Source organism: Bactrocera neohumeralis, chromosome 4 (genome assembly GCF_024586455.1).
Source record: "Bactrocera neohumeralis isolate Rockhampton chromosome 4, APGP_CSIRO_Bneo_wtdbg2-racon-allhic-juicebox.fasta_v2, whole genome shotgun sequence".
Taxonomy (NCBI): domain Eukaryota; kingdom Metazoa; phylum Arthropoda; class Insecta; order Diptera; family Tephritidae; genus Bactrocera; species Bactrocera neohumeralis.
In genome coordinates this window covers 6,973,598-6,990,102 of record NC_065921.1, presented here as the reverse complement: position 1 = coordinate 6,990,102, position 16,505 = coordinate 6,973,598, and the positions used below count along the sequence as shown (strand labels likewise).

General features: G+C 34.2%; 3 protein-coding genes and 1 pseudogene across 4 annotated transcripts in view; 1 reads left to right on the top strand and 3 right to left on the bottom strand.

Annotated features, from left to right (window-relative positions):
• The first annotated feature begins 465 nt into the window (after nucleotides 1-465).
• LOC126756915 (protein immune deficiency) overlaps nucleotides 466-16,505 on the top strand; it is a 243,375-nt gene continuing 227,335 nt past the window's right edge. The window contains exons 1-2 of one of the 2 annotated variants that reach the window (XR_007666653.1): nucleotides 466-1,362; nucleotides 1,487-2,208. Coding sequence is in view for 1 of the 2 variants with exons in the window: in XM_050470417.1 (XP_050326374.1) it covers nucleotides 592-1,362; nucleotides 1,487-1,651 (936 nt within the window). In the remaining variant the exon portion in view is untranslated. Of the gene's footprint in view, nucleotides 1,363-1,486; nucleotides 2,461-16,505 lie in introns of those variants that run through there. The other variant, XM_050470417.1, reaches the window with a different exon arrangement.
• LOC126756929 (glutathione S-transferase 1-like) lies at nucleotides 4,566-5,444 on the bottom strand. Its single transcript, XM_050470431.1, has one exon. It carries the CDS (start codon nucleotides 5,305-5,307, stop codon nucleotides 4,642-4,644), a length of 666 nt encoding a protein of 221 aa, XP_050326388.1. The 5' UTR covers nucleotides 5,308-5,444; the 3' UTR covers nucleotides 4,566-4,641.
• LOC126757526 (glutathione S-transferase 1-like) lies at nucleotides 11,015-11,731 on the bottom strand (annotated as a pseudogene).
• Nucleotides 14,799-15,756, bottom strand: LOC126756927 (glutathione S-transferase 1-like). The gene has a single exon (XM_050470429.1). The coding sequence runs from the start codon at nucleotides 15,680-15,682 to the stop codon at nucleotides 15,014-15,016; it is 669 nt and encodes a 222-aa protein (XP_050326386.1). The 5' UTR covers nucleotides 15,683-15,756; the 3' UTR covers nucleotides 14,799-15,013.

Here is a 16,505-nt window from a genome sequence, read left to right as displayed (position 1 = left end):
GAAGCTAGGCCCATCTCACGTGGAACCGTAGACCAGAACTTATAGCTTACAAAAAATTTGATTTCAGAGGAAGGTAAAGACACTTTGCTTTCATAATTTACTTTTGCCCATGTTGTTTTCATTTGCATTATTTCTAAATATTAATATTCTAGTAAACACTTGTTATTTTATATAGAAATTGTTAAAGAAACTTTATATGCTAATTTTGATAAAAATTTGTTTGAAATGCCAATTAGATCCAAACGATCACCTTACATTAGCGCAATTTTTGTATAATTAGTGATATACGCCTTCATTTTTGGATATTAGTTTGATTCTTTCTAAGAAAATAAAATAAATTTCGGGTTCACTGTAGATTTAAATATAATAATAAGCTGGCAGCTTCATTTAACGAAAAGTCATACTGTTTACAGCGACATCAAACGAAAAATTTAGTTTTATTGACAATCATACGACATATGTTGACAAAAATTGAAAATTGTTTTTTTTTTTTTTGTATATTCTTTGTTTTCTTTGGAATTTCCGGAGTTTTGATAAAAAAAGAACTTAATCAAGTGAAATTTTCGAAATAATTTTAACGTAAATAAAAAAATGCCTAAACTAAAAAAATTTCTGCCAGGCATTTTCAGTAATGGCAAAGATTCTCAAAAAACTACCAATAAAAGTGAGACCGAAGACGTTAACCTTGGAAGTAAAAGTGTTCCAGGAAGGCTAGAAACCGATGCTCTGCCTGTTGATGAACCTGAAGAATTACCAATTAGCAATAACAACACACCCACACCTTCAACAGAACTAACAGAATCAGTGGTTCGGGAACTCTCCGCACCAAACTACAATTCGGTTGAAGCAGCTAATAATACAAGTGCATTCGAAAGTGAAACTGGATTGAACTCCCAGACGGGAGCAGTTGCCTTGCAGTCAAACAGCAATGCTTTGACGCCAACATCACCCGGTGCACTGGCTCCAGCTACTATGAACACAATGAATGTACATAATGCTCAACAACAAATGGTAATGCAATTCTCCAACATAAAACAGCTGCATTTTGGTTCAGTCTATAATTTTAATAGTAACATAAGTGGTATAGCTACCAACAACACACGTAAAAGTGGTAAAACTGACGAACCCAATTCGCCTAGTGGTTCTAGTGGTGTAGACAACACAAAAAGACAACTACCACGTAAAACTACTTCAATTGTGGCTATGATGCAGTCACGTGAGGAGCCAAATCACCGTATATTGGAAACTATATCTACACACCTGGGCGAAGGTTGGAAACATGTGATGCGAGAGCTGGGCCTCTCGGAAGGGCAAATCGAGCAAGCTGTAATCGATCATCAAATGCATGGTGGAATTAAAGAGGTATATAAAGAATTTAAAAACTAGAAATTTTCTAATATGCGCATTGGGAAAAATCAAATGTGTTCTTATTGAGAATTTAAATACTTGTGGTCAAGCATGTCAATAAACGATGATAACTTTTCAGGTGATTTATCAGCTATTGCTGCAATGGATCCATGATGCTGATGATAATGTAGCAACGCTTGGACATATTACTTCGCTGCTGTGGGAGTTAAACCATCGCGATTGTGTGCAGCGCATGAAATTGGTTTACAAATCCGAAGTGGACAGAAGAAAACCTTCTTCATAATGTTGAACATTTCTACGTTGTTAAGGTTATATACAATGTGCCTTATAGGATTGACGGGCGAAGCCCAGGTTCTCATTAAGTAGTGTATATATTTTTATATACATTAATATTTTCAAGATTTTTATTTGACTCTTTCAGTGTGAGGAGTAAAAAACTTTGTACTGTGCAATACTGTATTCTTGGTACAATCTTTGAACACTTAAGATTTGTATAAAGTAAAACTTTTTATATTAATATTTTTTTATTATAAGTATATTTTATATGGTTTTACAATATTCTGAAAATAGTGCACAAAAGTTTGAAGTTTAAAAACCACTCTTATGGCCATAAGCATGTCAAAAATATCCATCGCCGTAGCCATGGCATACATATATTATTTGTTATATGCAAATGTGTGTTCTGTAATTGTTCAAATGCTACTGTGTGTTTGCTGTTGAAATAGCATATGTTCATACACTTATGTATATAAACAGATGTTTGGCGAAATCAAATTAAAGTAGAGATGTTCCAATATTGATAAGTTAAAGTACATTATTTGGTTTTAGATTTTAATATGTGTCTAAGCACAATTGTAATGCATGTATAACAAATTTTATAAATGTTTAAATTTATAAAATTTTGAGATTTTATAAAAAAAAAAATTGAAGTATGGATTTAAATGCATACACTAGAAAATCCTATGAAAAAAATGATATCGAATATACAAGAGTTTATGTAAAACTGCATTTGTAAAATTTTAATTAATGTTAATGAAAAATTTCACACAAATATGATTTATAATGACAATAAAAGCTTTAATGTAAAAAAAATTAATAACTATTGGCAATTTTGTATATACATAATTAAACATATTTTATTTTCAATAAAACATAAGAATATATGTATTTGCTTTAAAAATAAAAAAAAAGATATGCGCTTATTTTTTGTTATTGGTAACAGCGAATAACCAAGGTATGCAATAAAAATAGTTCAATAAAACTCAACACCGACTATGTTATATGTAAGTTCTTGTTGGTTTGAGTTCACAAAACTTTATGCTCTGCTTTTCGATAAAAATAATAGTCATAGCTACAATTTCGAAAACGTGTTCCAAAAAATAACTTAATAATAATAGTCGGATATGCGGAATGGATATGGTTTTATAAACAACCAAGGTCAATGCGGCGGTATTCCGACACATTTGGAGAATATTTTCTGCCGCTCAAAAAACAACTGTCTTTCGATGATTCAATAAATTAATATGAGCTACGGCTGCAGCGAAGCTATAATACCCTTCAAAATATAAAAGCCTTGTTTCCATTCAACAACGTGATTTGATTTCGATGACAAATGAGCAGCTTTCTATCTCAAAAGCTGAGCCGAATTAGAACATGATGAATTTTCACAACAACCCGTTCCCACGACAGTCGGGTCTACGTAATTGGAAGGGACCCGGATTTTTTATCCGGGCAAGGACTGTACTCAGGAGAATTCGGCCGCTACAAAGACAACAAGATGGATATGATTAAATCGACTCAGCTCGTCACGCAGATCATTTATACATATACATATGTGCATATGTATGTATATACATCAAAACTTTTTTCTTTTCAAACCTTCTAACAAACTTAATAGAATAGTATAAAGATATATGGATTTAAGCGAACATATTAAAATACCACGAGTATAGTTTTTTTAATTGGAACGGATCACTTAGTTATTGCCATCATTCAGACAATCTGCCGCTAATAGACAAAAACGTGTTCCAAAAATAACATTTATAATAATGAAGATAATTGCATATGTATGTATATACATCATAGAGCCTCTCACTTTTTCTTTGTACAAATCTTCTAACAAACTTAATATGCATTATTCAGAGTATAAAGATAAAATATGGATTATAAGCGATGATATATTAAAATGCCGACATATAAAGTATAGTTTTTTTAATTACTAATACACAAGGTCACTTGAAAATCATTTTTTAGAAGCTGACGTTATCATCATTCGAAGTGACAATCGGCTGTGCTGTACAGCATATAGTATATAAATCCATATAAGCAATTAGTAAAATATACTATGTATATTAGAGCGGGTTGATTTACAGGGATTCTTTTGAACAACTTTGCCTAGAAGAATATGGGTTCAAAACTGGTTTTAAGCCAGCGGTTTTTGAATTGAATTTAATTTTTAATTTTTTTAAATTTAATTTTTCGTGGTTATAAAATTTTTTTCTTTCATTTTTGAAGTATCTGAATGAAATTTAATACACTTTTTTGACTTGATCTTTGGTCGGCATGGGTCAGATCGGACTACTATATCAGATATCTCCCATTCAACCGATTATTCAGTTTATTTATTTTTCGATGTTATCAGGTGTTTCGCCTGCTTTCTCTATCCTTAGGTTAAGAAAATCGTGCGTCAAAGCGTCGTCCTTCCGAAACCTCGATTAGTAAAAAGTTACTCGGCAGGCTGCTTAAGGGCAGAATAGAAAGTTTTCAAATTCTGAAAACGGAATTAATGAACAAGTAAACGAGGTAACTTCAGCACCGATTCTATACCTCATCATCCATGGGTTGTTCGGTTTATCCAACACCGGAGTGTTCAGAGTTCTCTCGCGTGAAACTACTTTCTGTTTTGGCGGCTCTCTGATTCTGACCAACAACCACAAAAACGAGTAAATCATGATTTTAACTTCACAAAAAATTTAATTTTTTCCATTAAACAAAAAATTTCTTTTTTTTCAACCGCATGAGCCCCATTCATCGTTAAAGTACATTTAAAACACACAAAACAGTTTCTGCTCTTATAAATATCACGCCATCATAAAAAACATATGTACATACACAGACATATAAAACAAACACATGCGATGCTTGATAATCATTCCCGAACTTCATTATCAGCATCAGTTTGAATCAAATCTCTGAAGTTTCGTACGCTTAACATTTTATTTAAAATCACAATTACATCATGTTATTATCACATTCTCTTTTGTGCCACAATCTTTATACAATCCTTTGGATTTTCTCCTTAAACATATCGACAAGCATTTGTGCGCCATAACCATTCGATTGATTATAGTTTGGTATTTGGCTCATGCGAGCGACCCAAGCTTTCAATTTCGGGTACTTAGCCGCATCGATGGGCGCCAACCCAGCGAAACTGGTAACGGTCGAGATGTTGCTAAAGTCGGCTAGTGTGATGGTCTGTCCACACAGGTAGGGTTGGTCAGCGAGGAAGACCTCCAGAAAGTCGTATGCTTCATAAATTGCATCAATTTTAGCGCGTGGTACCTCGATAGCGTTGCCATAGAAGAGCGGCAAAGCTATGTTGCGTAAGCAGCCTTGGAACAAGACACCCGTTTCAAAATGTAATCGCTGATCAACAATGGCGCGCTTGATGAAGTCCTTGGGATAAAGTGTATCGTCTTTAGCGTAGCGACGTACCAGATATGCCATAATTGCATGCGAGTCCCAGAGGTATTGACCATCATCCTCCAGCAAAGGCACAGTATGCTGTGGATTCTTCCGCATAAATTCTGCCGTTTTGTGCTCGCCCTCAAGTAGTTTGACTAATTTGTATTCGTATTGTAGACCCAGCGCTGCCAGTGTCATTTTCACAGCGCGCACTGGAGGGCTTGGCTCCACGCCATACAGCACTAGTTTTCCCATTTTCTTCTGGTTACAGGTTTTCGGAAATATTTCGTGTGGATTTATCTATCGGCGTGAATGGAGGATTTCATCCGTTGCGATTGTTTCTGCTGGCGACTGTGTTGAGCGCTTGTGCTTAACTGAGGCGCTGGAAGCGCGATTGCTTCGGTTTTATTCGATTGGACTTTGTTTATTTTGAAGCTTACAATGTAGAGTATATTTCAAACACAAGTACATGTTTAACGCTTACGTAGTCATACGCTAGTAAAAATGTGCGACATACACGCTTATACGTACATATGTACTATATATGTATGTATATTTTATAGTGAGCGGATAAATTTACAAAGAACACCTGGTTATCACGAGCTCTCCGCCTAAAATTCAGTACCAGCAGCTATCATACTCGTTTTATTTCACAGAATTACAAGTAGTTCAGTTTGACATAATAATTATATATTTATATTGGCATATAAATTATACAGTGGACCGATAACAGCGGTTCCGATACATGAACAGCTACTTGGGGAGAGAAGAACATGTGTAAAATTTCAGATTGATATCTCAAAAACTGAGCGAGTAGTTCGTGTATATACACACAGACAGACGGATTTGGCCAAATTTACTCGTCTAGTCATGCTCATCATTTATGTATATATTGGAAGTCTAAAAAGTCTTTTTGTATTTCTAATCAAACTTCAACTTTTTATATTTATAATGTAATTTGGTTCATATGTATCATTTTGGTCATTTTTCCGCTAAAGACATTATTCCATGAGTGTAAAACTTTTCTGGTTTCTCGGCGGAAAACTGCGACAAGTAATTTTCACAGACTTCTTTTGAAGCCAACTTTACTCCATTAAGGGAGTTCTTCATTGACCGAAACAAACGGTAATCCGATGGTGCAAGGTCAGGGCTATATGGTGAATGCATCAAAACTTCCCAGCCGAGCTTCCCAGTTTTTGTCAAGTCATCAAAGATGTGTGTGGTCTAGCGTTGCCCTGATGGAAGACGGAGCCCTTTCTGTTTATCAGTTCTAGCCGTTTTTTTCGATTGCTTGCTTCAGTAAAGTGTAGAATCAATCGTTCGACCAGGCTGGAGCAGTTTTTAGTGGATGATTGCTTTCCAATAGCACCAAACATTCAGCATAACCTTTCGGGGCGTCAATACTGGCTTTGCGATCTTTTTTTGAGCTTCACCACGCTTGGACCATGAGCTTTTTCCACACATTATTATCGTATTTGATTCACTTTTCGTCTCCTGTTACCATTCGCTTCAGAAATGGTTCGATTTCATTTCGTTTCAGCAAAAAATCGCAAATGTTAATTTTTTAAATGGTTCAAAACTGTTTGATGATGAATGTTATGTTCTTTAGCAATGTCATGGCTTCTTACGTGACGGTCCTGGTCAATATTTTCCATAATTTCATCGACTTTTTTAACGATAGGTCGACCAGAGTGAGGTGCATCTTCTCCGAAGTTTCTTTTGGGTTTTACGAACTTCGTGGGAAACTTAATACACCCTGTTAGCGTGTAAAATTCTAATAATAGCAAATAAATTGTTTAAACAACAAAAAACGGTAAAATGTGTTCCTTTCCATGTCAAAAAAAAAAAAAAACGCTGAGCGGGTTTTGAAATTGTCTCACATTCAGCCTTAATATAACGGTATTTTAGTGAATCAAATATTTAGATTAGTAGTTTCGTAGGTGAAATCTCCCATAAGCGAACACTGTCAAATTTTTTTATTTTTGAAATGAAGAAATAAAAAAATCGAAAACGATCGATCTTATTTTTCAACAAACTTATTTATTTTTGCTATTGGCCTTGATTGGCTTTTATCTCTTCATTATCGCTAAAATTCCCTGAGAACAGGAAAATATCGCTAAGGCACAGGTCCAGAATATGTTATGATGTGATAACAATTTCATTGATTAGTAGCATGATGTTACCTTAATAAAACATCTCTCTCCTCTCTGGTTCTAACACTTTTCGTTTTCGATGCGAAACTGAACCTCTCATTCATTTTAATTAATGTGCTTTACTAAAACTTATTGATTATATATATGTAAATACTATTATGAAACACAAAACTCTCTCTCTCCATCTCTCTGAATTGGCTAAAACTTTTTGTTACGCTTCGTTATTAATTACAATATACATACAATTAATAAATATGGACTTAATATTCAAAGTTATTTATTTATTACTTCAAATTGTGAAATAAATAATTCAGGTAATTAATTGGTATTCGTTAGACAGCCACTCTACCTACATACCTATCTATCAGAGAACTGCAACATGTAATATATTTTTGTTTATACTCCAGTACTGAGTTGTAAGTTCTCTGGCTGGTCGGTATTCGACGCAACCAACATTGTTCTTAACGATAAGCCGAGTTGATTTGATTGTTTTATCGACACGAGTGTTTGATTTGACTTAATCATACTCGCTGGAGCTCTCTGCTTCTTACCTTATAATCATAATAATCAGTGAAGGGCTTTTCGAGTTGATTGTTATGTCAACTGTATCAAGTGTTTATATGCTATAAATAGAAGATAAGAGGCACCCATAATACAAGTGCCAAAAAAATTGGGTTTACGAGCTCTTGCCAAATAGGCGCATCAATAACAATTTAAAAAACAAAGCATTAACTTCAGCTGCACCGAAGCTATAACGCCGTTTACAGCTGCTTTTTTGTAGTATAAAAGGGTATCAAAAGATATTTTTCTTGATTTTAAACGGTCCGATCTGTACAATTTGGTCAGAATTTGATCCGTTTTTCATTCTGATGTCGCTTTTAGGCTTTCAAGCAATTTTTCACTACTTCTAAAACGTAACCATGGTTTTATTCACACATTTTTGGCTTAAACACTTGTTTTAGCTTTGAAAAATTCTGAGAAGTATTAGATATAATCAATATTTGATTGAAATTCCCAGAACTGCTCATTGCAATGATTACCTTACTTGCTAGCAATGAGTACTTCTCGATTGCAAAACGAGTGTTGAGCCGTTTGCCATGACAAATTAGTAGTAGAGTTAGACTGTGTTCTGAGAGGGCAGTTTCTGTTGCGGCAACTTGAATCAGCTGTGTCCAAATTCAAAAAAATACTTGAATATATTGCAATACATATTTATGTAGCAGTAATTGATATAAAATAAAGTATAAAGATAATACAAACGTTTTTGAGTGCTACAAAACGTCAAATTAGTTTTTTACGTTTGTCTAAAACATTACTAAGGATAAACTAATTATTAAAGGTTCTTCAATAATACATGGTAAGTTTCAAAATAAACAGGACTTTTTGAATCTAGCGCCCCTGGTGGCGCCATCTATATGTCGACTGGTGCGTTAGAATCTGCTATCTTTATCGATTGTCCAGTGAGAATTTCATGACATTTCATTGATTGGAAGTGAAGTTATTGCGTTTTAAGTGTCAGTATGTTTGTGTTATCGGTGCGAAAATGAGTTTCGAACAAAGAGCCAACATTAAATTTTGTTTTAAAATTGGTAAACCTTCTACCGAATCGTTTCAATTGATGTAACAAGTGTATGGCGATAATTGCCTATCCCGTAGCAGACTGCACGAGTGGTTTCAACGTTTTCAAAGTGGTCGTGAGGACATAAATGACGATCAACATGTGGGCCAATCAAAATTCGTGATCACCGGAAATTCCAACGAAACTGTGCCTGAATTCATCAAAAATTAGCCGAAATCTTTCAATGATGATTGGAAATGGAATTTAACATCTCCAAAACATCGATTTATCGCATTTTGACCGAACATTTGGGCTTACGAAAGGTGTGTGCACGGTTTGTTCGGCACAAATTGACTGACGACCAAAAATTGCTCAGAATCCAACATTCGATCGACGCTTGTGACCGATTATTTGACCAAAAATCACATTTTAACCATTAACCACTCCCCGTATTCACCTGATATGGCACCGTGCGACTTCTTCCCTTTCGGAAAAATGCATTTGCCCATGAAAGGATAGCGTTATGCAGACGTAGAGGCCATTCAAAAGGCTTGCACCGGAATACTGGCGGCCATACCGGCCAACGAGCTAAAACACTCGTTCGATATGCTTTTGGACCATGCAAAAAGCTGTATTGAAGCAGAAGGAGACTATTTTGAATAAAATAAATTGATTTTGCCGAAAAAACCATTTGTTTCGTTTTTTTTTTTTAAGTCCTGTTTACTTTGGAACACTCTTTGTACATTCCGAATGTAAGTATTACATATAAAATTTTATAATCATGTGATAACATTTTAAACTAAACTAATAGCGGTTCAAAGAGTTGACAAATCGGAGTCTATATTTTCCTATCGGCTGTCCGAACAGCAATCAGCTATCTGATTTCTTACGAACGAATGATAGACAACATATTGCCTGCCTACTATAAATTATATTAAATAAGATTTAGAGCAGTTTTCTCCATGTCTGGTTATGAGGAATCTGTCAGTTAAGTACTGGATAAAAAATGGTTGGTTTCAGAAAGAAGCAGTTTTGCTTAAGTTAATCAGAACTTAATTGACAGATGGCTGGTGATCAGGCAAAGTCTAACAAAGTAATACATACATATAAAAACTGACGTTAAAAAAGATGTCATTTTTTAATAGGGACACTCCTAATTATATTACCCCCACTGTATCTTAGAATTTAGATCTCACGGTGGAGAAGAGAATACGCTCCCACAAAACCGGCGAAATATACATACACAACATACGATAACGACTGTTTATTGATTAATTAATTATAATGATAGTGTTTTTGTTTGCATATATGTATGTATATATATATTATCTTTGTGTCTATTTAATAACAATTATCTGGTCACTTTTCTAAGTGCTTTGCTTTGATATTTTCCAGTTTTCTATTAAATATTTATTTGAAATATACAATACATATTTGTGTAACAGCATATGTATATCTCAGATTAAGGTACGATGGTTGTATTCTGCGACTTAATCAATTAGATTAACTGCTTTCACATAGTAAGGTAGGTTAATCCGGTAGGCCATAAGCAACTTAAAAGGTTGGCTTATGCCTAACTCTGGACAGTATACAAGTATTCCCGCGCCAAATTTATCGTCCATTTTCGAAACATCAATATAGAGTCTATACTAACATACCTTTACGCCAGCCATATTTTTATACCCTGAACAGGGTATATTAAGCTTGTCACGATGAAAGAAGCGTCGGAGACCCTATAAAGTATATATGTATATAAATGATCAGTATGTTGAGCTGAGTCGATTTAACCATGTCAGTCTGTCTGTCTGTCCGTCCGTCCGTCTGTATATATGTATAGGAACTAGTCCCTCAGTTTTTAAGATATCGTTTTGAAATTTTGCAAACGTCATCATAATCTTCAAGAAGCTGCTCATTTGCCGGAACGGCCGATATCGGACCACTATAACATATAGCTGCCATATAAACTGAACGATCGGAATCAAGTTCTTGTATGGAAAACTTTCACATTTGACAATGTATCTTCACCAAATTTGGTGTAGACTATTTTCTAAAGCAACTATGTAATCTCCGAAAAAATTGTTCAGATCGGATTACTATAGCATATAGCATCCATACAAAGTTACTAAAAGAAATCCACCTGTGAAGGGTTTATTAGCTTCGGTGCAGCCGAAGTTAACGTTTTTTCTTGTTTTATGATTACTTTGAATCTTCTTTTCCAATTGTAAAATGTGGTCATGTAGTCGGTGTTTGTTCAACCGCCATTACCCACCGAGCTATGTCCGTAGGTTCTAAATGTACTTATGTATTCATAGTAAGGTAACTTGTCCAAGAGCTTAATCCATGCAACCAAATTGGGATACAAAGTGACATCGCTGTTTAAAGAAACTGCAATGAGGAGATCGATGTTATCAGTGATAAATCCGCAATGGTCAAGTTGTCGCCGGCAATTTAAGGATGATTCTGTAGGAATTTGTTCCCATCAGCCATATCGTCGATTTTTTTGCTGTGGCACATTAGTTTCTTTATCGAAGATAATAGGTTTTGTTGTTCCGCGTAGGGCACCTTCAAAGGCCATACTGGCCTCAAAGTATAAGCGGTGATCGACAACTGAACGTTTCACCAGATCTTTAGGATAGAGTGAATCAACTTTGCCATATTTGCTTGCTAAGTATGCGATAATAGCAGGTGAATCCAAAATCGCCTGATCGTCATCTAATTAAGCTATAAAGTATTGTATCATTTGCGTTAATTTTCAGATATTCCTCTGATCTATTACCTCGATTAGGTATGTAAATCTACAGCTTTAAATTCATATGGTAAATCCAACGTGTTCAGTGTCAATAATAAACTACGGATTGGTGGGCTGACTTCTATACTATACAACACAGTTTTTCCATTTTTATTTAACTCTTTTTTTAACAATGAGGTAAACAGATGAAATGTTTGCCCGGTCACGAGTTTCAGCCATTGTATAAGCCTAGATTTGCAAAATTTATTGCCGATTAGCTGTTTATACCGTGTGCAGTGAGGTTAGTCAAAAGTAAGAATGATAAAGATAAAGATGCCAAGTTTTTGCCGTTATTTTTTTCGGGGTTTAGGTTGTGACAGATATAAGTTCATTGGCTACATAGATTTGCTTGTTTTTATATTACTGCTCATTCTATACTACTATGTATATATAACGTCGCGATGGCGCAATCTTGCTTTTATCACTTTTGATAAAGAATATAGGCCGACCTTTACATGCTTTGCTGTATTTATACACTTAAAATATTAAAATATACATTACATACCATACGTGTCAAAATGGCAAGTATTCCGGACATGCGTGAAAAATGTACTACTAATGGTCTGAGGAGGACTCTAACAGATTTTGATTTTTTTTTTCAAATTAATATTTAATATGATATAGTATAAGTCTAATAATAATATAATTGGAAAATAATATTAAGAAAATACCTTAAACTAGGTAAAAACAACAATTTTATCATTCTTATGTTTATATTTGATCTTATCTACATTTATTTCTTATATTATTATTATGATCAAAGTTGTGAAATTAGTGATTAATAATCCGCTGATTTCGCAATTTTATTAACCTGACTCAGCCCTTTCCATATGGTAAAAAGCTTAAAAAAATAAACCGTTATTTGATCTTGGCTATCAGAAATATCAATAAAATTATGTACGTGAATTTTAAACGTAAACTCATTTTTGTATATAATCCAACAACAATTTTTTGAAACAAGTGTAAAAATTAATGATTTTATAGTTTTACGATGCGTTATGACACGTTGTGAGTCCTCTAATTATATTCTTTGTTAATTTCCTAAGTACTTTTGTCAATGTAATCTCCAAAACATGCCTTACGTATCGAAAAACCTTGACCTCTTAGTTTATTTTTTACGAACGGGAATAAAAAGGAGTCATTCGGTCTTAAGTCAGAACTATACACTCATACAGTCGACTGCTGTTTACTTTCGGGCTCATACGCCTTAATCCTCGATTCATCATTTGTCACGATATCATTGACGTGTTTCGAAGCACGTGTACACATTTTTTTACACTCAAATGTGTATGCAATATTAAATGTATGCTGGTCCCACTTATGCCCATAGTTGTCTCAATCTCAGCAGTAATAGTTTCCGGAACAACAACTGATTTTGGACGACCTTCCCGAAATTAGTCTTGAAGTGATGTATGTAGACTGGAGCTTCATTGTCAAAAATTGAATTAAGTTCATCTATGCACTCTTGATAAGTTAATCCTCGTGAAAAGTTGTAAAAAAGAATGACGCGAACATGTTTGCGATTTAATTCCATTTTTTAATCTGAAAGAATATTTTAAATTACTGTAAACAACATAAATCATAAGCATGTCAAAACGTTCTGAGAATGCTTACCATCAAAAATGTCGGGAATAACGAACATCGATATATTTGGTCATAGGAAGACAGAGGTGAGAGTCTCACCCGATATCTCCAACTATTTATGATCACAACGATCTACCTAATTTAATTTAATTTACCTGGATGTTCGACGATCGAGAAATTGTACTCACACTTTTCAAAGTTGCACGCGGTCTTGATATCAATGTTTCCATTCAAGTCGTGGTTGCTCCACGATGTTCAAGTTGAAACAGCTGATAACACAGTGTCGCACAAGGTGCAGGGAGAAACTCAGGCATTTGTTTCTGCAAGGGTACTTGGCGACCAATTGATTGTGAGAGCATGGTTTATCATTGTGTGTGGTTGTATATATAAAATGTACTCATATATAGCAAAGGTGTAGTTAGTATAGTTTGTACATACATATGTATATAAAGATAAATGACGTTAGCGGTGAATTTGGGCGTTGTTATGTTGCACGAGTTTTTTTCTAAGCTAAGTTCGGGTGCACCCGAACATTTTATACTCTTGCAACTTGCAGGAATCAATGCCAGGGTAGTATAGACCCGATTTTATCTATTTTGCCAAGACCATGTACTATTAACATGTGACATAATAAAAAAATGTCCTTGGGTTCCATATACATACATATGTAGTAACTCATATACATTCAATAATCATATAGAGTAAAGTCAACCGGGAAGTACCACGCCATTAGGGGTGTAAAAAAAAAAGATTTGCACACTAAACTAAATAGAGAGCGGAGCTAAGCCAACTTTTTCAAAATTTTTAGGCCGCAGATGCCCTTTGTTACTGCGATCCCCTGTGCCAAATTATAGTTCTAAATGTTAATGGCGTTTTGTGGGCGTGGCAGTGTTCCGATTACGCCCATCTGCGAATTCCGCCTTACTTTTTTTGCCAAAGAACATATGAACCAAGATTCAACAAGGTATCTTAATTTTTACTCATGGTAACATCATATACAACCGTTGGGCGAACAAAACTATAATACTCTGTAGCAACATGTTGCAAGAGTATAAAAAACGGACGACACTGTATGCAGTGAAATTGATGTTTTTGGATTGGCTTGGCAGATTTCGGATTTAAACAATTCGAAAACATCGAAAACTTAGTAAGAAAGCAAACAAAAATTTTGACTAATTATTCTAAAATGAGGAAAAATATCAGAACATATCAACTGAGTGATGCTTTAGTTGGTAGTCTGTCATGAAAAAACAAAGTTGTACTTGAATATAACGGTTATCTGACTAAATACTAACTTAAAATAGTATTTTTTGAAAAAAAAAATGTATTTGTCAATATTAATTTTTAAAAAAGACCTTAATTAATTGCTATGAGACCATTTTTTCTTAAATCAATCAATAAATCTATAATCAAATAAGAAGATAATACATGTAATAACCTCCGTTTAAAAATTATGTCGGTTTTAATTAAGAAATAAACCAACGTTTCAAAATAAATAGGAGTCTTCCTACAAATATGACCACCAGTGTATATTATACGAGTATATTAGATCTGAGGGTGTAGAAAAGAATACGTTCCCTAGAACCTGTTTTAGTATTTTCTCTCTTCTAGTCGCTACAAATATACATAAATAAATATATTGTCATTTAGCAAAGCTCTGCTGTTATATTTTTTGTTTTCTATTAAATATTTATTTGCAAGAAAGTTTATATTTTCAGTCGTGATATTTACATTACATATATACATATATGTATATAACATATATTAGATATACATACGTACATACACATACATATATAACTGTAGTATTGAAAACACTTTTACAAATCAAAACCGATTAAAGAACACACATACATATGTATGTATGTATATTCCAGATTAAGGTACGATGGTTATATTCTTCGACTTAATCAATTCGATTAACTGCTTAGCTCCGTTGCCGTTCGCTTTCTCATAGTAAGGTAACTGCTCCAAACGCTTAATCCATGCAACCAAATTGGGATACTTAGTGGCATCGCTATCTAAATAAGCATGCAATGAGGAAATCGATGATATCAGTGATAAATCCGCAATGGTCAAGTTGTCGCCGGCAACATAAGGATGATCCTGTAGGAATTTGTTCACTATACCATAAACTTCAGCTATATTGTCGATTTTTTGCTGTGGCACATTAGTTTCATTATCGAAGATAATAGGTTTTGTTGTTCCGCGTAGGGCACGCTCAAAGGCCATACTGGCCTCAAAGTATAAGCGGTGATCGACAACCGAGCGTTTCACCAGATCTTTAGGATAGAGTGAATCATCTTTGCCATATTTGCTTGCTAAGTATGCGATAATAGCATGTGAATCCAAAATCGCCTGACCATCATCCAATAAAGCCGGTACTGTACCGGCTGGATTAATTTTCAGAAATTCCTCCGATTTATTGGCTTTAGCAAACAAATCGACATCTATAAATTCATATGGTAAATCCAATGCGTTCAGTGTCAATAATACACCACGGACTGGTGGACTGGCTTCTAAACCATACAATACAATTTTACCCATTTTTATTTTAATTATTATTATATTTTTTTTTCAACCAGAAAATAAACAGCTGAAATATTTACGCGGCAACGAGTTTCAACTGACTAGCAAAATCTATTGTATATTAGCCATTTATACGCAGCGCTGTGAAGTTAATTTGTATGAAAAAGAGAGACAGACCACTACATATGTACATAGGAATGCTTTCATGCAATAAAAATATCAACATACATACGTATGTATAGGTACTTCTAATTTGGCGAGTATTCCAGACATGCATCATAAACCTACTCCACATGGTCTAGAGAGTACTCTAGCAACAACTAAAATTCATAAAAAATGTATTGATCACTTAACAAAGTCCAAGACATATATTCCTACTTTTTATAACATCAGGGGGCTTCTTAAAAGACGAGCAGGGAACTAGCTTCGTCTATACTCTTAAAACTCGACTCGTTCTTTTCATACTTTTGAGACCACTTTTCTTGTTAAATTTAAGCTACTAGAACAATATTTTATTATTTATAAATATACATACATACATACATATATGTATATAAAAATATTTGTAATCTGAACGAGAATCGAAAACGTTAGGGATTTTGTTTAATCAATTACTTAAAATTTATGAGATGTGTTTTCGTATTCACGATGATATTCGTACTTTCATACTGGTCCACTACTGTTTAACAGATAACTAGTAGCAGAGCACTCTACAACACGTTCTGTAGTAATTTTTACAAAGATGTAGGCAGATATATGTACATATGTATGTAGGCATGAAGAAAGGCATTCATAAATATTTTGTAATTCCCCGTCGGAAAAACTTTGTATGTATAATTTC